General features: G+C 51.3%; 9 protein-coding genes across 9 annotated transcripts; 4 read left to right on the forward strand and 5 right to left on the reverse strand.

The window, feature by feature from the left end:
• Positions 1 to 233: 233 nt before the first annotated feature.
• On the forward strand, positions 234 to 2,044 carry ARB_02941 (uncharacterized protein; the record flags this gene model as incomplete). Its single annotated transcript, XM_003010746.1, has 2 exons — positions 234 to 1,696; positions 1,753 to 2,044. 2 exons carry the CDS (start codon positions 234 to 236, stop codon positions 2,042 to 2,044), a joined length of 1,755 nt encoding a protein of 584 aa, XP_003010792.1.
• Positions 2,045 to 2,316: 272 nt separating this feature from the next.
• Positions 2,317 to 3,949, forward strand: ARB_02942 (chromosomal organization and DNA repair protein Mms21, putative; the record flags this gene model as incomplete). Its single annotated transcript, XM_003010747.1, has 2 exons — positions 2,317 to 3,035; positions 3,112 to 3,949. 2 exons carry the CDS (start codon positions 2,317 to 2,319, stop codon positions 3,947 to 3,949), a joined length of 1,557 nt encoding a protein of 518 aa, XP_003010793.1.
• Positions 3,950 to 4,616: 667 nt separating this feature from the next.
• Positions 4,617 to 5,576, reverse strand: ARB_02943 (mitochondrial dicarboxylate carrier, putative; the record flags this gene model as incomplete). The annotated part of the gene is made up of 1 exon (XM_003010748.1): positions 4,617 to 5,576. One exon carries the CDS (start codon positions 5,574 to 5,576, stop codon positions 4,617 to 4,619), a length of 960 nt encoding a protein of 319 aa, XP_003010794.1.
• Positions 5,577 to 7,235: 1,659 nt separating this feature from the next.
• Positions 7,236 to 8,818, reverse strand: ARB_02944 (uncharacterized protein; the record flags this gene model as incomplete). The annotated part of the gene is made up of 4 exons (XM_003010749.1): positions 7,236 to 7,988; positions 8,180 to 8,270; positions 8,322 to 8,506; positions 8,582 to 8,818. The coding sequence occupies 4 exons, from the start codon at positions 8,816 to 8,818 to the stop codon at positions 7,236 to 7,238; spliced, it is 1,266 nt and encodes a 421-aa protein (XP_003010795.1).
• Positions 8,819 to 13,684: 4,866 nt separating this feature from the next.
• ARB_02945 (uncharacterized protein) lies at positions 13,685 to 15,033 on the reverse strand (the record flags this gene model as incomplete). The annotated part of the gene is made up of 3 exons (XM_003010750.1): positions 13,685 to 14,168; positions 14,350 to 14,631; positions 14,726 to 15,033. 3 exons carry the CDS (start codon positions 15,031 to 15,033, stop codon positions 13,685 to 13,687), a joined length of 1,074 nt encoding a protein of 357 aa, XP_003010796.1.
• Positions 15,034 to 15,872: 839 nt separating this feature from the next.
• ARB_02946 (Copper fist DNA binding domain protein) lies at positions 15,873 to 17,093 on the forward strand (the record flags this gene model as incomplete). Its single annotated transcript, XM_003010751.1, has 1 exon — positions 15,873 to 17,093. The coding sequence occupies one exon, from the start codon at positions 15,873 to 15,875 to the stop codon at positions 17,091 to 17,093; it is 1,221 nt and encodes a 406-aa protein (XP_003010797.1).
• A 1,057-nt stretch (positions 17,094 to 18,150) lies between these two features.
• On the forward strand, positions 18,151 to 21,028 carry ARB_02947 (C6 finger domain protein, putative; the record flags this gene model as incomplete). Its single annotated transcript, XM_003010752.1, has 5 exons — positions 18,151 to 18,663; positions 18,739 to 18,851; positions 18,913 to 19,377; positions 19,459 to 20,048; positions 20,154 to 21,028. 5 exons carry the CDS (start codon positions 18,151 to 18,153, stop codon positions 21,026 to 21,028), a joined length of 2,556 nt encoding a protein of 851 aa, XP_003010798.1.
• A 353-nt stretch (positions 21,029 to 21,381) lies between these two features.
• ARB_02948 (F-box domain protein) lies at positions 21,382 to 22,660 on the reverse strand (the record flags this gene model as incomplete). The annotated part of the gene is made up of 2 exons (XM_003010753.1): positions 21,382 to 21,663; positions 21,695 to 22,660. The coding sequence occupies 2 exons, from the start codon at positions 22,658 to 22,660 to the stop codon at positions 21,382 to 21,384; spliced, it is 1,248 nt and encodes a 415-aa protein (XP_003010799.1).
• A 416-nt stretch (positions 22,661 to 23,076) lies between these two features.
• Positions 23,077 to 24,917, reverse strand: ARB_02949 (flavin-binding monooxygenase, putative; the record flags this gene model as incomplete). Its single annotated transcript, XM_003010754.1, has 2 exons — positions 23,077 to 24,815; positions 24,884 to 24,917. The coding sequence occupies 2 exons, from the start codon at positions 24,915 to 24,917 to the stop codon at positions 23,077 to 23,079; spliced, it is 1,773 nt and encodes a 590-aa protein (XP_003010800.1).
• Positions 24,918 to 25,113: the final 196 nt, after the last annotated feature.

Consider the following 25,113-nt stretch of genomic DNA (forward strand, 5'->3'; position numbering starts at 1 on the left):
GTAGCCGGCGCATAAGTACCATCCGCGGCTATTTTAAACTTCAACTTTGCGACCAAGTTTGCGGTTTTATCCTCACTTCAACCGTCCAACCGTGCCAATCTCAGATAGAGCTACAAGCTATTCACAGTTAACAGGCCCCATTTTAACTTCTGAACTCATACGCTTTGGTGGAGAAAAGACATCTTCTGTGGTTGGGGCCATAGCCATCCGCATCACAAGCCAGGACCACACCAATGGAAGCTCCAACCATAGAAGCTAACGGGGAGTCCTCTCCTCCGGCTACCTCAGAGCCGCCACGAACCCAAGTTAAAGAAACGGATGGATCTACTCCTTCGACAATTGAAACCCATGGGGATGTGGTAGACGGTATCCGGAATACCCAGAATGCCCAGAGCCCAAATGAGAAGAAAAGAAAGCTCACTGAGAGCGAACAACAGCAGGACAAGACGAAACAACAGGAGCACCAACCGCGCTCTAAACGACGGAGACAGGAAGAACGACTACAAAGGAATAGAAAACGAGGAAAGACACCTCCATCTGCTTATTCTCGCCGCGATGTCCCCGTACCTGAAACGAGACGATCCCCTTCGCCGATTAGGCGCACTCCCTCCCCCGATGCGCCAGTTCGACAGCGCAAGAGGCCCGGTGGAGGCGCAAGGATAAACGCTGCAAACATGGAAGCTCTTAGGAGAAGGCAAGAGGAAAGAGACCGCCAACAGCAAGCTGAAGCTGAACAAGCTGCACATGCCCGCGGGGTTCATGATGTGGTGAGGCAGCATTATAATGCTGTTCCCGAGCGTGGGCGAGAATGGCGAAAAACTGAGAGCAAGATTAAGGGTCTCCGCAGCTTCAATAACTGGATTAAAAGTTCGCTTATCCAGAAATTTTCCCCAAGTGAAGACTTCTTAGCCAGGCATAATGACAGGGATTTGGCTGGTTCCGCTTCTGTAGCGCCAGAGGAAGAGAAACCTCTCCTGATTGTTGACCTTGGATGTGGCAAAGGTGGTGATCTTGGTAAATGGCAACAGGCACCTCAACCTGTGGAGCTTTATGTTGGCTTGGACCCGGCAGATATCTCCCTTGATCAGGCGCGCGAACGATACATGCAAATGAAGAACCAACGAGGTCGGGGACGCCGAGGAAACCCGATCTTTCACGCTCAATTTACTCCAAAAGATTGCTTCGGTGAATCACTTGCAGATGTCCCTATAATCCAACGAGTTGGAATTGATGAGTCCGTTGGCCCTGGAGGCTCAATGATGAGCTCTCGCTGGGGTGGAGGGGGGTTCGATGTTGTAGTGTCGATGTTTACGATGCATTATGCTTTTGAAAACGAGGTCAAGACCAGACAGATGCTTAAAAATGTGGCTGGATTACTCAAAAAGGGAGGTCGATTCATTGGGGTCGGTCCTAACTCGGACGTAATTAGCGCAAGAGTTGTGGAGGCCCATAAAAAACGCAAACAAAAGGAAGAGGATGCGAAGAAGAAAGCGGCCGAGGAACCAGAGGATGGGGAGGTAGAGGATAGTACGGATGTGGTTGAATGGGGGAACAGCATCTACCGTGTGAAATTTCCAGGAAAGACCCCAGAGGACGGTGTGTTCCGTCCTGCATTCGGCTGGAAGTATTTCTACTTTATGGAGGAGGCGGTCGAGGAAATCCCCGAATACGTTGTGCCATGGGAGGCATTCCGAGCGTAGGTTCTCACCCCCTATATTTTTAAATTTCTTTCTTGCTCATACACTATTACAGACTAACCGAAGACTACAACTTGGAGCTTCAATACCGAAAGCCCTTCCTGGATATATGGCGAGAAGAAAAGGATGATCCTGTCCTAGGACCACTCAGTGAACGTATGGGCGTTCGATCTAGAAATGACGGCTCCATGCTAGTGAATGAGGATGAACTAGAAGCAGCGAGTATGTTTGCTGTACTCCCTTCTGTCTTGGATCCTCTGCTAACACCCTCGTCCAGGTCTATACCATGCGTTTTGCTTCTACAAGGTGTAGCTGCTGACTCTAAGAGATATTTGTATACTGTCTAACATCATTCTTGAGTGTTGGAAGCAGTCACTCTTGGATCGATAATATAACTCTAAGCAACCATCTATTATCATTCTGTTTTATCAAGTTCTAGAAGACAATAAGAAGCAATGATATGACTACTATATCAGGACTAGCGCCTTCGCGTCGCGCTCTTATCAGATCTTAGAGTATTTTTCTCCCAACATCAAGTAGCACCGACGCTCACTCTACCGCTTCGAATGACTGAACCAACACACTTCTCTTGCAATATTGTCTATCTGTATCTACTGCAATGTCCCGTACTACGCAGCGGGCCAGCACATCGGAAGCTATGGGTGCACCGCTTGAGCTCCCTCCCTACGAACCCCAAATAGCGCCGCTTACAGCCAACGCAAAGCGCAAGGTCGACACAGTGATCAAATCCTTTCATACGCGGCATTTGAAGATCCATTTAAGTCATGCTACGGGAGCGCTATCAGACTCTGTTGGGGACACCAATGACAGGCTCACAGAGGCCAAGGGTCGTCTGGAGAAATTGAAGCGGCGGAGGCGGGAGAGAGAGGAAAGGCGTCAAAGGGAGGCGGGGGAGGGAAAAGATAACGAACCTGGTGACAGAAATGACAGCAGTGCTGAGCGTCAACGGGAAGCAGAAAACTTTGCGCGGAGAGAGGAAAAACTGGCACAGTTTGAGCTGCTGGTTAAGAATACCACGGAGAGATTGGAAGGTAGCATGCGGAGCCTTATTGACACGGAGGTACAAGCGGATAAAATGCTTGACCTTCTTTCAACCATACTGGCACAGAATTCTGCGGAAGGACCGACAAGACCTCATCCTAGAGCTCGACGGGCAAGACGCAACCGAGACGAAGAAGACAGTGATGCGGATGATGATGAGCAGGACGAAGAAGCCGAGCCACCTGTTGAAGTGGAAGTTATACCGGCGTCTCGCACGATTGCGGATGGACTAGCCGAGAAGAAAAGGGAATGGGAATCACTCTCCCTTGCGCAAAGGTACTGAAAAATTCGATACTTTTACAAATATGCCTTATATGTGTTAACATGCTGCTAGATACGGGACCAACAACAGCTACACGCAATTCTATCGTGTTCTTCACGAGTCAAAGTACTCTGCAATGGATGTTCCCCCATTGCCTCATCCATCTACCTGGTTTAAATCTTTGGATGCGTCACGAGAATCTAACAGTCAAAATAAAAGGCGCAAGAAGAAGCGATCCCAACTTGCTCAAACCGAAGAGGGTGCTATGGAGGAGGGTGGTGTCGACGATGAGGGCCTGCGGCCTTCACCGTCGGGTGATGAAACCAATAACGAGAGTGAAGAAGAAGATGACAATAACGAACATGATGAAGATGACGAAGAAGATGGAGAAGATGGAGAAGAGGAAGAGGAAGAAGAACCCACCCGAGAGGACACGCAGGATTCTTCTTCAGATGATGAAGTTATGATCAATTCTGAGAAGTTCTCAATAACTTGTCCACTTACTCTACAACCTTTCAATGAGCCGGTTAGCAGCACCAAATGCCCGCACAGCTTCGAGCGATCTGCTATCGAGAGCATGTTAAACCGAAGTCGTCAGTACACCTTTGTTCCCTTACCCAATGACAGTTCTCGTGGGCGAAATATGCGATGCGTCAAGTGTCCTGTCTGCAATGTTTTGATTACAATGCATGATCTAAAGAGAGATCCTGTATTGATAAGACGGGTGAAGAAGGCCATACGCATGGCTGCAGCGGAGGCGGAAGAAAACAACGATGAAGATGGTGGTGAAGGCGAAGATCTTGAAATGGATGAAGACGACAGTATCTTGATGAGGAGGAGCAAAGCAGCGAACGGGGGAAGACGGGTTGTTGTCAAGAGCGAGAGGACAAGATCTCCATCCCGTATCCCCGATACACAGATGGAGTAGTGAAAGCTTTAAAAGTATGATCTTAATTAGTTGGATATGGTTATAAATGAAAACGAAACTGACTAGCAATTGGAAAGACATTAACGACGTAAGTGATGTTATACCCGGACCCGGGGTACTAAAATCCATGAATAACGAACGCAGACTCATTGTGAAAGTAAGAGAAGCAAATACAACCGAGATCAGCAATCCTCCTCTTTCGTTATTCTTTAGACCATAAGAATGTCATGAGCTCCCCCTGACTCCGTGGTTCAAAGTAAGTATATAATTGGTCTTCGAAGTCAGGCTAATGCAGGTTGGTGTGCAAGCTTCATTTCTCTCATCCGTTCTTCATTACTTCTCCTCCTGCTTCTTCTTCCCATCCTCCCCAGGAACGGAAGTTCCCACAAATTCATTCCTTGTAACAATGTTGCTAGTATCCGTATATAAACGCTGATTGATGATGTTCCTTAGTGTTGTTGTTGGTGTTGGATCTTCCATGCATGAGCCGGTGGAGAGCCTCATCTTACATAAGGGACGAAGTGGATACTTGTCACTCAACAACAGTTCAAATTCTTTAATCGAACAACATCAAGTGATCAGGTTAAGGTAATCGACGACGATGAGTGTTATCATGCTGATTCAATGTTATTAAGAGGACTATGTCTGTGTCAATAGGAAAGGAGACTTACGCATGTGGAGCAATGCGAACATAATATGTTCCGAAGCCGCGGTAGAATCTCAACCAGCCCTCTTCACGAATGACCTTCGCAGCACAATCGAATACCCCCTTGTATGGCAGGACACCGGTCTTTGGATCCTTGGTTTGCTTCTGAAGTCTGGTCTTCACAAAGTCGAAGGGAAGAGACATGAAACTGGCAAAGAAACCGGCAATGGCAGACGCCGCGAACGTCCTGTTCTGCGCCGAGAGGTTGGTGTGAGTCTGCAGCTGTGACTTGGCCTCCGAGAAGAAAGTGAGCTGGCCAAAGTTAAGGGCCATGGCTCGAACAACAGTTGGGAAGGCTCCTGCCCATAGGGCCGAGATGCCTTCAGTCCGCGAGATACGCACCAACGCATCGACGACGGAGGTATAATTTGCACGAGAAGCAGCAGGCTTAAGCCCATCGGACTGCATGCGGATGAGGGCAAGGTCGGCTGGATTGCCTATCATGGCTGCCAGACCGCCGGCAGAGAGACCTGCTGCCGCACGCTGGACGAAGGTTACCTTCTCTCCTCTGGAGGCGGCCCGGCCGTTCAGTATGCCCATGAAGGTGTCGAAGAAACCCAGACGAGCGGTGGTGTAGACGGCCTGGCGGAGCAAGCCGGCTGAAAGACCCGTGTAAAGATCCAGCACGCGGCCCGAGGCAATGATCTCGCGGGCAACGCCTATGGCACTGGGCTTGGGACCGGTCTTGACACCCTCTCCCGCGAGCTGGAGGCGGACCTTGATCATGTCGATGGGCTGGATACACGCCGTGGCCGTCATCCCGGCTACACCACCGTTGAAGAAAGGGAGAGCAGCCCGGACGAAGGGAGAGTTGCGGAAGGAGGATGTGGAGGAAGACGAGGGCGAGGACATGGCTGCTTTCGTCTCTGTGGCTGCTTTGGCTGCTGCAGAGGTCGCCGTTCCTTTGAGAGGAGAGGCCATGGCTATAGCTGTGCCGAGACTGCTGCTGTAGATGGTGAGAGGGGGGTGGAGATACGTCCTTGGGCGCAATATATATACACGCAGGTGTGTATATATCAGCCGGCAAAAGTGGAGGTTGGTGTTGTTGGGGTAGGTTAGGTAGGTATCTATGTATAGATAGCTAGCTAGGCGAGGCGATACTCCGTCACGGCAGCTTGTGGTTCGTTGCTCATTGGCCGCACAACACGACAGCACAACAGCCAGGGAAGAACACTGCTATCTCCCGTCACTCGCAGGCGTAGCAGACGAAGCTGAGGATGGCTCTACAGCTCGAGGCAAAGACAAAAAAAGGGCCAAACCGCGGAGTCGCTGGCGGCTCTGGAGACGGGAGCAGTCAAGTCACATGATGGCACGTGTCAACCCCGCTCTAAGTAGCTAGTACCTCTGACTAAGCAGGCCCGTCATACTAACGGCGGGTACCTGGTACTTCCGCTTTGGGCACGTCATAGCAGCGCCGGCGAGACATCAAGACGTCAAGACGTCAAGATATCAAGATATCAACAGCAGCGCGCAGCCTGTCCGGAGGCAGCAGTTACGGCATAGCTAACTCGTCGACCGGGCAGACGAGGCTGCTCAACAGTCGAACTGTTGGTGAGCTAGCAGAGATAGCTCCTCGCCAGCTCGGATAATTTGGCCGCGGAGGCACAGCTTACCACGGCATAGCTTGGTCCAACAGGCCAACAGTCCTGCACCTGCCCCGTCTACAAGCTGGGCCCGTGTCGTCCTCGTCGATATCCCGAAGCTCAGCTGGCCCCGGATACTTCTGCTCTCCTTTCCCGCGGCCACGGAAAACCCCTTGGACTCAAGGTCATGTTTTGGGTCAATGGCGGACGTCGAGCGAGCAAGCAGAGGCGACGGGCGACGGATGATGGGATAAGTTACGTAAAAAAACAAAACATGGGTCGGGAGAATTAAATATAAGCTATCTGGTCGATAGGGATGGATGTCCTGTACGGTGCCGCCATGTCTGGATCTCCGTTCTTCACAGCCTGCCCAACGGTGCCCGTCTGGTACATGGGAATGGCCGACGCATCGCGATTGGGAGAGCCCCTGGCTGAGCCCCTGGTTTAGCCCGTCATCCTCCCCATCTCTTTTCCCAGGGGCCGGGAGGGTACCGGCTCTCAACCTAACAGGAGTGGTGTTCGACACTAAACAGTTTGATTTTCCACACTTCGATGGCCTGGTCAGAGGTATGTGCGCTGTGCATACCAGAAGTCTCGGCAAGCTTCCGTTCTGCTTACAGTGATAGTCCTTATGGCTTCCCATGTATCAGGCATTATTAGTTAACATGTTACCTTCTGCGTTGCGGACTGGACCAGGTACCTGAGGAAAAGAAAGCGGGTATTTAATAATGGTTACGCGGAATTGACATCTAAGAATTGTTCAGAATCAACAACTGCTAAGTACTAGTTAGCTATCTAACCTGCCTCTTTACAGTGGGTCAGCGGTTGGTCGGGAAGTTAAGCTGGCTTTCCCTCTGCATTTTCTTCCTTCATCTTCAGCACGATTCTCTTCAATTCGCGACTGATGGTCTATTTTTCGTCATCAAGGCATCGGTTACCTGCGGTGGCTGACATAACCAGCTAGTTAGTTTCTTCCTCCCTCCATGGTCAGCTTGGATCAAAATCCAAATGCAAGTCGTTTCCAGACTCCCTCCATGTCCTGGCAGAGCGTTATGAACGAGTCGTTTTGCAGTTGCTGGCATACCCACGACTCGATCAGATCGGATCGTTCGGCGTTCGGGCGCGAAGCGTAGCTCGACAGATCTTCACGGGTAAATGGAAGGAGGCCTGTGCTCTTGGAGCAGCCGATATCCTTCTCTCCCCCTACTGCACCATCTGTGGTGGTGATTGTGTCTTTTCTCACCCCGTGTTTGCCCCCTCCCTTCTGCGGCGAAATGCTCGGAGATGGAAGGAGGGGCCTTGCAATGTCACGGCCAGATTCACCTTCTTTCTCGCCTTCTTTGCCCCTCGTTAGACTATGGCTGGCTTGTTGTACGCTCGGTCCTGCCATTGACGTATGTGCTGTTCTGGCTACATTTTCTGCAGCTGCTGGGCAAGCATTATGCTGGCCACCTCTTCCCTGGCCAACTCTACCTGTTTTCTTGGGGCTAGGAACCCCTGATGGAGATCTTTCAGCAAGCCTTTTCTTTGCCTTTGCAAATGGCAGGTCTCGCTTCGGTGGCAGAAGCTGGTTAATAGACTCTGAAGTGAGGAATGTTGGCGCTGTTGATGGCCGAGGAGCTGATTCAACCTGTGCTTCTGCTTCTGACTCTGCTTGTGCATTTGTCTGTGGCGGCTTTGGACAATGTGACTGTGCCATGACCGAGCTTGAGCGAGCCATAGGTAGGTTTGGCAGAGTCATTGATGACTCCTAATTTACGCGGTTATTTCACCCTCAACTAGGCTTTACAGAAAGAGGGAGTACTTACCACAGATGATGGCCGCGTCTCTGCGAATGCTGATGAGACCGGTCGAGTACTCAATCCATCCGTATAATAACACGAAGATGTTATTATTGATTCTGGAGTTGGCGGGACATTACGAGGGTCCGTCCCTGCATACCTGGGCCTTAGTGCTGGAGTTGTATATGGTAACATCTGTACCGCTGATGACGGCGGCTCGGTTATCGGGCATTTTGCTTCTTTCAGCACAGCTATGGCTTGGTTATAATCTCCTGCGGAGGCAAATTTCACTTGGAACCGACGTGTCTAGCAAAGTTAGCCCTGTAAAATCGACACCAGAGATAGCTCGTGTAAATACCTGGTTAGCAATGGACGGATATCGTATAGCCAGACATGGAGTCTTCACAACGATAGCCACTGGCGCCTTAGCATCCCCCGCAGATATCGACGCTCCTCTCTTTGCGAGTAATCCCAGATCAATCTCCTCCTATCCGCATGCCATACCCAGTCATATTAGCCATTCCTCCGGCCACACCCACGAGCTTCATTCAGGTGGACATACCAACACCTCCCGCCCTTTCAAAACTTTCAGCAGCTTGCTCTCCCTTGTCCACTTTGAGGTCTCGTCTCTTACACGTACAGCAGAGAAACTGACCGACAGGTCGGAGCCACCAGATAGATGTGTCCACGCTAACGGAGCGGTACGGTCCGCAGACGTAGTAGTATACGAGAACTTGAGGATTGGCAGGTTCAGCGTTCCGTTATGAAGTGCGGTGGAGGGAGGGTTGGAGTAGGACATGCTGTCTTCTCCCTGGCTGTGACAAGCAGAATATGTCTATAGGAGTCAGCAATGGCCTCTACTTTTCCTGTGTTATCTTGTCTTGATGTGTTCAGTAAATTCTCTTATCATCTCAGCCGTTGGTGATGGTGTCTCTGGGCCATTTAGCAGGTGAAGTTCTCTCCCCGCCATCCGTGTCCCAAAGCGGAAGACACTTCAACTTCAACGTCAACCTCACAGATTTCACATAACGATATTGGACAGCTTCAACCAGCAGCCATGAATCGTTACCCGCTACTTGGAATATGTATTTCAGTTCCACATTCTCTTTATATGGATTTGGTATTCAGGAGATCTTCAAGACATCTCTCTTGTGCGCTCTGGTGACTACTACGAGTAGTAGTAGTCCGAATATCAAACAGCATACAGGAAATGGTTCATCAGCTAAAACTGTAGAATGTCTGTCTCCTCGCAATCGCCTCGAGGATATCCTCTCCGCGGACATATGGGCACCAGTGCCGGTCTCATCGGCAACCGAAATGCAGAACGGAGCTATTCTGCTATACCATAGACATTAAGCTGAGCTTTACACGGGATACCCAGAAGAGTAACTCGACATTCATTGACCATCTATCACTCTTCGCCACCGTACATACACGGCAGAGTACTGTCTGAAACAAACGCAAGCACGACGAAGTACAATTTGGTCGATTTCTATGTGTCATGAAGGCAGATAGCGAAATATTCAAGCCAGGTAGATCCCTTGCTCTTGATCTGGATGAACTTCATTAGAATTGCGGGAATACTGAATGAAGTCTAAACCAGGGATTGGGTTGGTGGTATTGGGCTCACAACCCTAAGCAGGGGTGTCTGACTGCATTCCAAGACCATGGATGAGGAATAAGGCAGTCCAGGGGCAGGATCACGATGCATCGTCTGATCATGCATGAAAATCACCTGAGAAAGGCAGACGGCGAACACCGCAATACTGGTTGATTTTCTTTGAAGAGCAAGGAGGGTATAGATAAGCACACTGGGAGAGTTGGATCTAAGTGGAGCTTGCGGCTAGGGTATCTATATTTCTGTTTGTCTCAATTTTTTTTTCTATCTAGGCTTCTCTGTTTCGCTATGAACTTGCGTGTGAGTGAGTGAGTGAGTGTGTGTGTGGGTCAGATCATAAAAACTTCATCTATCTGTAAGAAGTCCCCTTCTATGATGGGCCTTGGTAGGTATGAAATATGAGGTATTTAGATATGTGTTCGAGTCAGGACTGTGTAGAGCATTTCAGAAACATGAAACAGCTTTGCTGTGCCGCAATTCATGTATAACCAACTTTGGTGGGTGGGTATAACGAAGTTTGCATTAGCCGTTCTGAGTGATGAACTCCATCACTTAGGAAATATCATGGAGGCAAGGCAGAATTTAGGCTCATCAAACCATACCTCCATCGAGACTATGACTTGATGCTAACATTTATCATGACCAAGGAGAACGAAAGAAAAAAGATGAAAATGAAAAACACCTCATAGGCCAATGCATAAGCGTTGTAGTTATGCATGATATGATACAGGCCAATCTTTATTCTCCTGCTGCGGCTTCTTGCATCGTGGTGCCTATGCATTCACATGGGAATTTTTTTCCGTACTAGATGAATGCAAGAGTAACGCATGGTCAAGGGAGCATGGCCTTTTTCGAGACAAGTTACATTATTTTGCCATTTCCTGCCCCATAACCATCTGCGATGTTCGAGGGGCTGGAAGGAAACTAGGCAATGTCTACCATGTAAACAGAACATGGCAGCACAAGGGGACCTGAAGCGGTGACGGATATGCTAGTCTAGTAGACTAGACATATTCCGGCAATACTAGATGGAGGGGGGCCAAATCTAGTGATCAATCACACCAGGGAATCAGTCCTATGAATAGCACTAAGTGGACCAGGCCAGTAAGGAGAGCAAGAACTCTAACGTCTGTTGCGTGATAGGTGCTAAGAACGAAGGAGAACGCCATCATATCCGGTATCGGGCTCTGTTCTGTGGCCGAGGAAGATAGAGGCAGTACGGAGTAGTATGGAGCATTGTCGGTGACCATAGCTTGAGACTAGTGCTTCCGGATTAGGATGAGGCTCCACAAGGCTTGTTCTAAACAAAGTGTGGCATTGGAGTGTCATATCCTGCGGCAGAAGAAGCTAACTGATTCGAGGGGTTGGATCAGCCTTACCTGGGGTAGTCATAGGAGGAGAGGTCCACGGAAACGGGGGTAAAAAAAAAATAATAAATAAAAGAAACCAAAATAGATATTCGGCACCGGTGTCTATTAGTTTGGGGATGTGATAAGCCGAAGTTATCTGAAGGATGTGTGGGTAACCAACAAAAACGACGGTCTTGGCTTCGTTGATGTGATGGTTCCCGGCGGTATGGCGATGGGTATATACAGTGTTTTCCATCTAAGCCGCAGTGCTACGGGGCTTGTTGTTGGCTGCCCCGTGGAGGATATTATCTGCATATGTAGTGAAACGCGGTTGGTGTGCAGCTAGGCGAGCTCGTAGGTTACGCAAATGGCATGTTATCCATAGCTAGAGAGGTTCAACAAGGCATACGCCATTATCATCGATGCCCCATAGTAAAGTCATATGGGGACCACAATGGCGCTAGTTGGGCAAGAAAAAAAGTAGCTTTTGATGGAGGGTAGGAACCATTCCTATTCCGTGGCCTTTCTAAGAGGAATGGGATAGCCTTATTGGGTTGCTGATTGGGTCGCTTATAGCGGTCGTCTTCAGTTGTAGGATGGCTTTGTTCCGTTTTTAGTATAGAGCTAGAAGGACAGTGGAATGTTCCATAAGGGGGCTTGGCTGGACCAAGCATCTGTCATGTCATCTCTGCTTGACAAGACGTACGGACGGGCTGATATCTGTCTGAGAAACTAGCTAGTTTAGTTGGATGAAGAAAGTCGAAATGTTGCTTGTTCTTTTTGACCGTGCCAAGTTCTGATCCAAGGTTGAACGAGTTTAGTTAACTTTTGGCCCCGAAGTGGGCGAATTTTTTGGTGCAACCGACGGGATGTTGATATCTTTTGGAGAATTTTGGGCGCTAAGGTGAAAACAACCAACCCATCTCACCCCTCCCCATGCCTCGTCAGCTGGTTTCGATTGATCATCTTGGGGGAGGGGGGGGTGGTGACGGAAGAGGCTTGTGCCTACTCATCAGGGCCGGCCGCCGCTGGCTGTGAGTTGTGCTTTGCTCCGTAATTCCCCAGTGGCGGAAGGTACAGTAATGTCAACATGAAAAGGACGTGCGCCAGCAGGAGAGATGCGCTGAGGTGTTTAAAGAAGACGATGCGTATGTAGATCGCGGAGTGATGTTAATGTTAATTTGGATCTGGGGATCGGACATATGGTAAACTTGTTAAGCCGGGGAGTTCTGGTAATCCCAGCCATTGCTTGCATGCAGTGTGCAACATTCGGAAGCTTAGGAAGACGGCCAGCCTGTCTTCTTTCGGCAGCAGGCGACTTCGTCTGAAAAGAAAAAGTAAAAAAGAAAAAAGAGAGGGAAGAAGAAGAAGAAGAAGAAGAAAATAATGGCAGTTGGACGGACTAGAGAGTTTGAAAGTTTGAAGTATAGAGGTTAGGAGTGCAAGGATTCATACTTCTTCTGTCTTTCTCTAGAGAATGACTAGATGATGCCAAGGAGCATATTCCGAAGAGCCTGGCGATAATCTGCGCAAGGATCAAGACGAAAGACGAACTGTCGATCAGAAAAATACGAGCCTGGGAGAATTCTTCAAAGTGGATAGAGGAAGACTATCCCCCAAGCGTACCGGGAACCTCACAGTTGGATAAAGAGAGAGAGAGAGAGAGGAGAAAGGGGTGGATGAGTTTCCAAGTGGCCGGAGCGAAGGGCAAGGGAATGCCACAGGCATACTCCGTAGAAGCAGAATAAAATGCAATAATGTGGATTGCAAAGTGCCAGGCCAGGGGGGAAAAGAGAAGCGGAGGAAACGGGGCTCAGGCAGGATGAAAGTTTCATGCCCTGTTTCCGGGCCTTCGACATCTTGGAGAGAAAGGCTCGGTGCGAGAGGGGGAAATGCATGGTAGTTTCTGATACTAGCGCAAATCATCTTTACGGCGCCCAGGAACGAACCATGGCCAGCAGAAGAGTGGCTGTCGGTTATTGTTGTGTAGACCCGTAATTGTCGTCACGAGTATGGAGTAAGTAGTTGAACGTCCGCTTTCACTTTCAACCCCTTTAGCGCTGTTCTTGAGGCTGAGCTGGCAGTAGTTATGCAGCTGTTGCCTATAACTATGTATGTGCTTCCAGTGCTACTATGTATAGCATTGCTGTTTGCTGGTTCATTCTCATGGGAGACGGTATCTCGGATCTCTCCTCTCCTAGTAGACAACAAATTTTGATGGCGGTGGATCAGATATCAAAGTCTCCTAAAGCGGCTATCGGCTTGTTATCCCTCCCCACCTCTCTCGTCTCCAGGACCCAAGGGCAGGAGACGATGCAAAGCCTCCAACCTTTTTTAATAGCTCAAGGTTCTCAGCAAGGTTCGCAAGACGCCTCCACTTTTTTTTCCTCTTCGAAAGGGGGCCAGCAAGCGCAAAAAACGAAGCCAGCGAGTATATACGCTATGCCCATCGTAAGAAAGCAATCCCAACATCGGAACCAGGCGGGGAGGAGGGGGGGGAGTGGAAGGAAGATGTATGTATGTACCCTGGTGGGTGGCTTGGGAGGGCCAAAAAACCAAAAAAAAAAAAAAAAAACAAAAAACAAAAAACAAAAAAAATCCCCGATGACGTTCAAGAAGCCTTTTTTTTTTCCTTTACCCCTTCTCCATCCCCTTCCTGAAGCCGAAGCATATATGTAACAAGGTCGATGTTGTTGTTTTATGCTTGCTTTTTGTTTCGTTGGGAGGCCAAAGAAGCTGGCCTAGCTACGGCCAAAAGCGGAAATCCCATGGAAGGCTTCTGGAATCCACAGTGCACAAAGGCCCATGCATTGGTCCAATGAGGACCGGACAGCGCGGACAGGGAGGGAGGGATGCTGGCTCTGGTGCTGGTGCTGGCGCCGATGATGCTGATGATGATGCTGCTGATGATGGTGCTGCTGCTGACGATGATGCTGCTTGAGAGACGCTGGAGCAGGGGGAGGAGGACAGGCCTCTCTGAGTCTCTCGTCTCTTTGCTTCTTCTGCTGCCTCGAGATATCCTTTCTGAGGCCATCCCTGAATCGCCAAGAGATCCAGATTTGCTGTTGATTTCGCCTTGAGGTGGAGAGGTTGCTCTCTTCGTCCTGCTGCTGCTGCTGCTGCTGCTGGCTTCGTCGTCGTCGTCGTCGTCGTCGTCCGTATTTGCTTCTTTCTGCCTTTCTCTGGGTAGACTTCGTAGCAACTAGTAACCCCGTAACTAGTGTATGTAGGTAGACCGGGCGGGATCGTTATGGGATGGATGTCTGTCAGCAGAGCGGCAGGAAGCCTGTCCCATGCTGCGGGATGGGACATTGACCCAGGCTCGGTCCGTGAGACAGCCAGCAACGGAGGCCGCAGACAGACAAGAGAAGGGTAGAATATCTCCCGTATCCATGAATTAATCCTGCCTGGCTTTCGATTTGGGCGAGACAGGCAAGCCGACCACCCAATCCATCCGTAGCATCCAGACCCTCCCGTCCCTCCTGTCCCTCCTGTCCCTCCTGTCCCTCCTGTCCCTCCTGTCCCTCCTGTCCCTCCTGTCCCTCCTGTCCCATCCATCCTGCGTCCGTCTCTCTAGGTTCTGCTTCTGCGTTGGAAATAAAAAAAAAAAAAAAAAAAAGGCCCCATAACTCCCATGGAGCAAACCTAATAGCGGCCCAGGGATCGAGCAGTTCAGTTCTGCACCGCAAGAACCGGCGGAAAACCTAGCAGGACGCTCCAGCTTCTTTGTCCCCCAGACCGCAAAGCCCGTCGCCAGTCCCTGATAAGCTGCTTGTTTCGTCTCTCTCCGCTGGGCGCTGCGTCTGGCGCTGGCTCTGCGCTGTCCGCTGGCTTGTGCCTGAGGTTCGTTCGGCTGTCGACTCGTCGTTGCTTTTTCCTTGCCAGAGCCCAGAGCGACAGGCAGAGAGGAGCGAGAGAGAAAAGAAAATCGACCCAACCGACCGCCGGGTCAGCCAACCTCGATCGCGGGCGAGCAGCAAAGCAAGCAAGCAAGCAAGCAAACCTCCCCAGGCCACCGCCAGCACCGCCAGCCAGCACCGCCAGCATCGAGTGACGCCGCCGGTCGAGACACAAAGAGGCCCCCAGGATATATTAGACGTCCCTCCCGCCCTCCGCTGCCTCCCCCCCAGTCGAGTTCGATGTGTCTGTCTACCTCGCCGGCCGCCTCTCTTCGTCTGCACCGTCGGTCAGAGTCCCGGCCTCCTCTATAGCCCTCGCTGCCTCTGCCTCGCTGCCTCTCTCTGTCTTCTGATTCTGCCTCTCTTGTATCTGTCTTCCTCCTCGCTGTCCCTCGCCTCTGCTCTTCCTATCTGTCTGTCGTGTGAGAGATACTATGGGCCTCTACTGCCGGATTTCGTGATCACTGTCTCTCTGTCTCTCTCTCTCTGTCTGTCTGTGGGATCCTCCATCTCCGCCAGCTCTTCCTCCTGTCTCTCCTCCCTCTCCCTCGTCCCCCTATTACTCTACTGCCGCTGTCTCCTGCAAGCCATCTGCTTCTTCTCCTCTGCTACTGTTACTACTCTCTTCCTCCCGCACTCCAGAGCAGCAGTTCAATTCGGTGGCTATGTTGATTGACGGCGAGAAATGGGCGTGCGATGCTTGTATCCGGGGCCATCGCGTTAGCACCTGCAACCACTCGGGTAAGCCAGCCAGCAGACATCTACTTCTCCTTCTTCTTCTTCTTGCCTGCTAATATGCTCTGCCTACGCCTGTAGATCGCCCCCTGAGCCATATCAACAAGAAAGGGCGGCCAGTGTCGCAATGTCCTCACTGTCGTGGCCTACGCAAAGCCCGGACAAGCCACGCAAAGTGCGAGTGCGGCGAGAAACCACACAGCAAGGCGGATTGTCCGCTGAACGGAACCGCTGCTGACGGCCAGAGTGAGCATGCCCTTCCTTGACCTCTTCATTTCACCGCTTGTGAGGCACCCGGGTCTGATACTGGTTTTTTTTTATTATTATTATTTAGAAACGGCTGGTGGCCGAAAGCACTGCTGCTGTGGACATGGCGGCCGCTGCACCTGTGCGTCCAAGCGAGACTCGAACCTCGAAACCGTGCCCGAGACCGGTCCCGTCGCAGCAGCAAGACGGTCTACTGTCTCTGGCGTCAAGAGACCGCATATTACCACCTCCAAGAAGCAAAAGGAAGCCAGCAAACGGGTCCACCCATATCCGCTGCCTCGCTCGCGAACCATCCATGGGACCGCTGACCTGGCTCATCTGTCGATGGACCACCTGAATGAGGGATACGGCACCCAGGGCGTCTCCGCGTACCCAGACCTGGTCACCAGTGCCCCTCGTCCGGTACGGAGAGTCAAGTCTGAGAACGGCTCCCCGGTCACAGAGGTGTCTGACATGAAGGCACAGCTCTCCCTCGACATCCCCTATCAGCACTTCCCAGACCAGATGGGCCTGTCAATGCCCATCTTGGACTACCCACAGCAGTCTCCCGGGCTATACTACCCTTCAGATATCGATTTTGGCTTTGAGGCGGCGATCTCAAACGGGCCGTCCATAGACTGGTCCACCTTTGATCTGCCGTACGGCTCTGACGCATACACCGCAACCTACAGCCAGCCAGCCTCCTATGCCAGCTACGACTACAACACCACCACCTTCGGCCACCCTGGCCTGGCCCGCTCCTCATCCGGAGACACCTCTGATGCCGACGAGCTGCTGCCCATCGTCGGCACCGGCTCCGAGGCCGGCATGTATCACCTGGGCAGCACGCCGCCCTCCCAGCTCGACCTGCCCGCCCAGTTCGCCATGTCTCAGACCTACAAGCCTGCTGCCATTGAGCCGGTCCTCCACGCAGCAAACGACGGCGTCGACGTCAACAACCATCACCAGCAGCAGACACAGGCGCAGGCGCAGGCATATCCTGCCAACGGGAGCCACAGCAGTTTTGTCGATGCCAGCAACGCCCCCATGATCATCCCACCCGCCGCCTACACCTCTGCCGGGGCAAACGAGCCGCTCTGGGTTTCGGCTTCCTACCCTACCATGATGTCCCCGGTCTCCATCTCCGTCCCCGAGCAACAACACCAACAACAACAGCAGCAGCAGCAACAACAACAACAACCACAGGCTCAAATGTGGACTCGGTAAACACCCCGCCCACTGGCTCGCACTTCCACTCCGTCTAACGCATCATGCTAAAACACACATGAACGCCGATATGACTTCCCGAAGCGATAGAACGATATTTTAATGAACATAGATGTTTTTCAAGCTGGTTCCTCAAACCGTCCATCTGGTGCCTCAAACAAACCAACCTAGCCTCCCCCCCACCTTTGCCCACCCCACCAAGCAACCTTCCCACCAGTGATGCATATGTCCTTTTTTCTTTTCTTATCTGCCACTTTTTTTTATTATATATAGACCCAGGGGGAGGTGCTCTGTAGCGTTGTAGAGTATTTAGACCTTTAGAGCAATCGTAAATACGTCTAGTCATCTTAGTCATCTACACTTAGTCATTTCTTACTCATCTTCTAGTCATCTCTTAGTCATCCCTTAATCATCATATCAGCTGACCTCCCAAAGAGGCAACCCTCGCTCCGTTTTTCTTCCGCCAAAATAAAAGAAAAAAAAATCCGCTTCGTCTTTATTTTTTTCCCTGGACGAGCCAGCGAGCCTCGCATAAAACAATACCCGTCCTCCGCGTCGAAAGCAAAAGCTATCTAGATAATGCGCTCCGTCTGACGGGCAGGACAGAAGGAAAGCCGGCAGCTTCGCGTTCAGCGCCGTTGACAAAAGTTGGTTACTTGCTCCCCCCTTGTTGCCTCTGCTTTTTGGTGTCGCCGCGTCGGGGCGAGGGCGGACGTCGTTGTCGTGCAATTGGCCCTGCTCGCAGGATGGGCCCTTTGCTGGAGCTGTCCCAGCGACGCGCCGGGAGGCCCTGCAGGATGGACGTCCATGGCTCCCGTTGGCGCTGCCTGGTCTACGATTCTCAAGGGGGCCGTCAGAGGGCGATGAGCTGACCGTGTTTGACAGGCTACAAGAGAAAGAAACATTCCCGCCACGCATCGAGTAACAGCTTTCGTGCGCGCGCGCCGCCAACCGCCATACCCACACGGCACACATAAATACAACAGCGAAAACAACAAAGAGGCTAGAGACTGAAGACTGTCTTGGATAGCAGGGTACAGGTCCTGACTGGCCCACCATGAATTCTCGAGAGCACTCGGAGATCCCGCCAGCTCCGTCGTACCCTTCCCCCAACGCTGCTCAGATAGCGCAGGGCACCGTGTCTTACTATGCCAACCAGCGCCATCTGACCGCAGATGAGCTTCATTTGTCTGCAGAGCTGTCCCGCGAGGTGGCCGGGGCCAGCGTGGATGGCGGGAACGCTGCGTCCGTAGCTGCCGCTGCCACTGCTGCTGCGGCGGCGGCCAACGGGCTGCCCCATAGCCAGGGGATGGTGCTAGGCTCATCTGGGCCCAACGCTGACGGAACAGTGGGTGTTGACCAGCAGCAGGTTCGCCAGCAGCAACGACAGCAACAGCAGCAGGATCACCAGGTGCAGCAGCCTTCCCAGGGCCAGCAGCATATGCTTCAGTTTTCATCTACCCAGCAGTCTGGAGTCGACCCCAACCATGACTTGAGCTATGGGGACCAGAGCGCTCGCCGGAAACGCTCAAAGGTCTCTCGCGCATGTGATGAGTGTCGTAGGAAGAAAGTACGTCATTTTAGCCTATGCACACACCTGTTTCGTGTGTATCTAATGTTCTTTCTACTCACTGATATTTTTTAGGTCCGATGTGATGCCACCTCTGAAGCTGGTGTGGAGACATGTTCAAACTGTCGCCGTACTGGCGCAACATGCGAGTTCAGCCGCGTTCCAATGAAGCGAGGTCCAAGCAAAGGGTAAGTTTGTCCATATTCCTTGACTGGACTGTTCTGCCGAACTAACCTTCTCGCCCATAAGATACATCAAGGAGCTGGCAGACCGTATCAACAGCCTGGAGACTCAAATGCAGCCCCCAATGCAACCAGGGGATATGCACTATCAGCAAATGAACGAAGATGGCACATCTGGCCGGGGCTATCAGGACTTCTCTCCGTCTATCGATAATCAGGGACTCACTCGGAAGAGAACCCTCTCCATGTCTGAAGGACTTCCTAACGCCTTCATGCAGCCCCCTTTCATCCAAGGTGCTCGGCCTACATCAGTAGGCGGATGGCCCGTGCAAGGACCAACAAAGGATGCAGCCCATGCAGCCGATCTAGCTGCCCTAGACGAATATGGTGCAGTACAAAATGGAAGTACACGGGTAATGCAGCCGTTCTGGGCCCAAGAACTACCTGAATCTGCACAGCAACCCGCCATTAACCTAGAAAAGCTGGAATCCCTTCCTGCACCGATGGAAGTTGATGAGGAAGTCCTCAATGCGTATGTACACGTCGTCTTCCTACCAAAAAAAAAAAAAAAAAAATAACAAGTGCAATCAATCACTAACACTTTTGGTACTAGTTACTATCAGCACATTCACCCTATTTTCCCAGTTCTACCGAACTCCCGGGATCTACTTTCCCAGTACCTTAAATCAGCCAGCCGCCAGATTCAAAAAACTTTCTTGCACTCATTACTCGCTGTGACAGGGGCCGACCTGTCGAGAGCGGAAAAGTCGCTGCAGGAAACTCCAACCTTTCAAAGGGCACAGGATCATTTAACTGAAAGTCTTCGTGAAGACCCTCGCTCCCGGGCCCAGGCGGTTAATTTTGTCCTCCTCTTCACATTTACCCTGTTGATCATCGATGCCGATTCCAGGGGCCCGGAAAATCTCCATGGTCAGAACGGGATTAGTAAGACGGTTCTCGTTGACGCTGCATTCCCTATCGCGCATCATCTCGCGCGGTCGTATGATCAGCTTGATAGCTGTAACATAGATGACAAGGACATTGATTCTGACGGCAATCTTGCAAGAAGGAATTGGACTGTCCTGATGATCTTGTCTCGCTGGCATAGCCTAAGCGTGGCTGGTCGGGATGTTTTTGGTGTTTTTGAAGCTGCTATGCCCGAAGATCGTGGCATCCTCAGCTTTGCTTCTCTACAGCTTGCCCGTATGTTCCCACAACCACCCTCCAGTCTCACATCGAGAATTAAAAAAAAAAAAAAAAAAAAAAAAAAAAAAAAAAAAAAAAAAAAACGCTAACGGCACATTGTAGGCTATTCGACATCAGTCTCCGAAATCATCGAAGTGCTCTTCGACAACACTGTTCACCCTTCGTTTGGACGGATGAACAGTCACTCTCTCCGCCGCCTCTACTACGGCCAACTCAAACGTCTCAAAGACCTTGAGTCCTGGCATGAACCCACTAGTGATGACGAAATGAGCACAACGTACACCGAATCCGTTTGCCCACTAATATTCTGGACCCTCACCCTCCTCTTGAAAAGGCAACTCTATACATCCGTCCCTGCTGAGGTGCTATACCCTGCGCAAGTCATCCTCGACCTTCTCATGCAGCACTCCGACTCAGATAAGTTCATCACATCGCCATTCCATCATCACGCCCTGGCTCTTGCCATTATGACCTTATTGGAATCCACAGACCTCCCCGAATTGGCAGCAGATGCATGGATATCCCTAGACAAAGCACTCCAGATCATCAGTCAACGCGAGAAGCATGCCACAGCAGCTGAAGAGTTTGGCAATATATTCTACACTCGATCATGGGGAGAATGCTTCCGTGCAATGATTGAAGTCAAGGTCGCTGCTTTCCGGTCCACGCAGCAGGGCTCTGGTGCCGTGGGAACCAGCGAACAGCGCTCCCTTGAGCATCTGGCAGATTTGGCTGTTGGGGCTGGTGGTGCTGCAGCTGCAGCAGCTGCCGCCGCTGCCGCTGCTGCTGGCACAAATACAGAGAACCAGACTGCTCGTTCAGGAACTGCTGGTGCAGAGGATGCTGCTAGCGGTAGCCAGACAAACACTAATGCTGATACTGCCACAGGCCAAAAGGACAAGGCAGATATACGTGTCTATGTTGACTTTACACAGTTAACTAAGAGAGGATATCTCAATGTGTTTGCTGGGCTATAGCTAATCTAACTTGGCTATCTGCCTATAAGCTATATTCCTGTTTACTCTCTATAATGTATAAAAGGGGCAACTCAGCTCTGTTGCCTGTTTGTTTCTCCACACACCTGCGTTTTCTACCTATTTTTGCTAATTTTTGTTAATGCCTCGTCTGGATGGGAGTCAGGCTAAGTGAAGTTGGACTGCAGCATTCCAACTAAGGTGTAAAATGGGGTTTTGGTATATTGTTATTCTCTATCACTTCTGTACCTTTTACCTGCGGTTTTTTGTATCTCCAACTCTTCTTATGCTCTTGCTTAGTCCCAAATGTGTAAATTATAGGCTAGTTCATTGATTTATCCATGCTAATCATTCATTCAATCATTCATTATTAAAAATAAAACATGTAGATTAGTATTACTATCCAACGCCTTGGAACAAGGGGCCAGCATCAAGGAATGCCATCCAAAATTGGTCTTCTCCCAAAGTAAGTCAACAAGGTGTGTCAAAAGGTCAGCCTGGCGTGTTCGAAGCAGCCGGCCGTTTAACCCATCGGCCGTGCCCGTCATGCTGCCAGGAGAGATTAAGTACCTGATGCATGGTTCTGAAAACATAGCTCCTTTGCGGCGGTAGGTTATAATCCAGAGCTCTGAACTCGACTAGGCGGCCATGTACACCTAGATACCGCACCGAATGAGGGACAAGCGAGTATCCCGTCTCCAACTCCATCCAGGCATTCTCCGGATCCATGGTCGAGTTCTTCTGCTCCTTTTCAAAGATATCACTCCACTCCGGCGGCGATAGCTGCAGGGCCAGAGAGCGCAGGTTGGTCATGCTACGGAACAGTTTGAGCACCAGGTTAGTATGGCTGTAGAAGGGGAAGACGGCAATGTAGCGAAACGAGGTCAGCCGCGAGATGGCAGAGGCAGGATACGGGAGGTTGACCGCTTGCAAAGGGTCGACGGAGCCCCAGTGGTTGATGACGGACGGAGGACGCAGGCGGAAGTAATCTTCCACGCTGTACGCCTGCAGAGACGAGCCCTCGTTAAACAGCAGCTGCGTCCACGGCTTCGCGGTGAGAAAGCTATCATCGTCGTCGCCGCTGCCGCCGCGGTTTTCTCCCTCGGCTGCTGCTGGTATGATCATCTGGGTATCAGGCTGCTGGTCTCGCTGCTGCTGGCGGAACTGGATGGTCTGCAGCGGCATGTCAAAGGCCCATTTGTCGCCTTGGAGAGCGCACTGCGCCATGTCCGCGATCATGAAGGGCGGCGCAACAACGGTGACGGTCGTCGGGTTCAGGGCCGCAAACAGCGTCTTCCACCACAGCTGCTTCTCGCTGCCGGGGAAGATGCTGCGGACAGAGACGGTGACGCTCTCGACGTGCTCGGCCAGGCCATGGCGGCTGATGAAGGCCAGGAACCGGTCCTGGTCGCGCAGCTCGTACCGGCAGAAGCTGAACAGGTGCTCGCGGGAGAACTCTCGAAACTGACGGCACACGCGCGAGACGCTCTTGAGGTCGGTCGTTCTGGAAGACGTTACGGCGTGGCTGGGGAGGTCTCGCAGTGCGCGCTCGTCTGCGGTCGGCGGCGGGCCTGCGCTGATGAAGGAGAGGATGAGATAGAGGATCTCGACGGGGAGGCTGTGGATGTCGGCCATCGCTTGCTGAGATGCAGCGATCCCAGGAGCCAGCCGGTCAGCCTGGCGGCCTTGCTCGGTTTATATATACGCCCGTACGGAGTGAGTATACGCTGGCTGCTAACTAGTTAGCCATCCCATCAGAGAAACTGAGACAGCAGCAGGCAGAACGGTTTCGAGCTTGAGCTGTCCTCCACCCGCCGTGCATCTGACTGTCCCCCCAGCCTCAGGGCAAGGGCCAAAAATAGGATGTCTTGTTTTAAACACACGGGAAGAATGCATTTCATCATATCGTATGCTTATATCTAGTGTTAAAACTACCAGCCTCGCCCTTGGCTGGCGTGAAGTGAGGCTGAGGTGGAGAATATCAAAGCTACGCTGCGGCAACGAGGAGATACCAACAGAAAAGAAGCAAGAAGAAAAGAGTAACATCCCTATTATTCGGTGCTGATGGATGATCTTGTCTTATTCTTTGCTTTCCATTCATCTACCATTCCCCGGTAGTCTCGAGGCCGGTACACGGTGAAGTGCTCCCGGAAGAACCCCTTTTTGCGATGGCGTTGCAGTCCCAGGTCTCGCAGCATCAGATCAATATAGGGGATGGATTCGAGGACAAAGTCCGGGTTACGCATGCGCATACCCTCTCGATACCGCCAGATGCTGAACTGCGAGTAGAGGGCTACCTCCCAGTCTGTCTTGTCTTCCTCTGCCGTCGGCTTGGGCTCAGCCGGCCGGGGGACCAGCGGACACGCTTCAAGCTGGCCTGAGAGATATGCAGTGGCCCAGAGGGCCTGCACCTGAGACGTGATGGCTGTGTCTATATTGGCTGCCATCCCAAGGAAGACAATTGATCGGTCTTTTAGTTTGGGAGGCGCCATGAATCGAATCAGCCGGTACGGATGAGAAGAGAGAGTCTCAGCCTCCGCAGAAAAGTGCTTGAAACGCTCATTCACTTTGGCAGAGGCCTTGAGCTGCGGGAACTGTCTCAGAATATGTTTATCTGCAGCCTCCAGGAGTGACTTGTCCAGCGGCTCGGGAGCCCAGGGCACTCCAAGCAGCTCGTCGATCCCCTCAGGAAGAAACGTTATCGGTGATCGAGCTTCCCAGCCAGTTCCACATATCACAGCATCAGTCTTAAGAGAGGTACCGTTGGAAAGATGCGCCGTCCGGCTGGACAGAGAATCGATATCGGCAATGTGTACCTTGATCTGGCCGCTCCTCACTAAGTCAAAGAAGTCACTCGGGTAGTTTAGTATGCTCAGTGACGTGGACACCCAGTATGGATCAAGCCAGGGCGTCAATTTCTTGACCTCTGGGTGCTTGTTATACTTATTGGCGGTTACCACATCGTTCTTTACCAAGGCCCAGAAGCCAGTGACGAGCTGTTTACCCAGCCAAGTCTCATGCAGAAATTTCGTTGGCCCCGTTGTAGCCCAGATACAAGGAGACATCCATGTCGTGCATCTGGTCAGAAGCAGGTATTCAAGCAATATCTTGAGCGGTGTGATCCTGGGCCGGGACATCCACGCAGGGCCGCGGCCATTTTCACGAATAACAAAGTGCACAGACGCTCCAGCTGCTGCACAGGTATAGGCCATGTCCCAGGCAGCTTTCCCCCCGCCATACACGACCACCGTCTTATCCGGGTGCAACAGTTCATTCTCGTACTTTGGCATATTTTGAGAATGAAATATCGGTGCATCAAATGTTTCCTGGCCTTTGAACTTGGGGAGATGCGGCCGTGATGTGAGTCCGGTTGCCAGTATCAATTTCCGAGTGAGGATAGTCGAAGTGCTTCCAACCGCAGCCTCCATTCCATCACTGTTTGCATCAACAGTGAGAAGCCATGATGATAGGTTATCTCTATGCTCGGCAGAGATGAGTCTCGTTCGAAGACGTATTCTATCTGTCAGACCGAACTTCTTTGCATATGCATTCAAATATGCATGCACAGTCTGTCCGGGTATAGGTTTACCCTTTTCTGCACCAAACGTCTCCGCATCCATGGCAAAGTCTGGGAACTCAAGTGAGCCAAAGACATTGTTTGTGCATAGAGTACTGTAGAGACGATGCTTTGCCCATACTCCTCCTATGGACGATTCTGCTTCCAGAAGAATAACTTTGGCGGAAGGATAAACTTCCAGATATGTCTTTACAGCACTTAGACCGTATGGTCCTAACCGCCAGTGGTCAGTATTTGGAACTGACTTGGTCAGCGTCGTGTCAAACTGATAGCCGACTTACCTGCACCAACAACGACCAAATCAACTTCTTCCATTATGATAAACCTGGACGACCTACTTCACAACTTGATGCGAGATTTCTGCCACGGATACATGCGAGGATGAAATTGTTATATGCACACTCCTGAGCGACTGCGCGGGAAGGAGCGCTTGGTGTACTTTAATAGTACACTCAGACGTTGATAACATCTCATTTATGTAACATTCACCACATCTGCTGTGTAGGTTTCT

Source organism: Trichophyton benhamiae (genome assembly GCF_000151125.1).
Source record: "Trichophyton benhamiae CBS 112371 chromosome Unknown contig01079.0, whole genome shotgun sequence".
Classification (NCBI taxonomy): domain Eukaryota; kingdom Fungi; phylum Ascomycota; class Eurotiomycetes; order Onygenales; family Arthrodermataceae; genus Trichophyton; species Trichophyton benhamiae.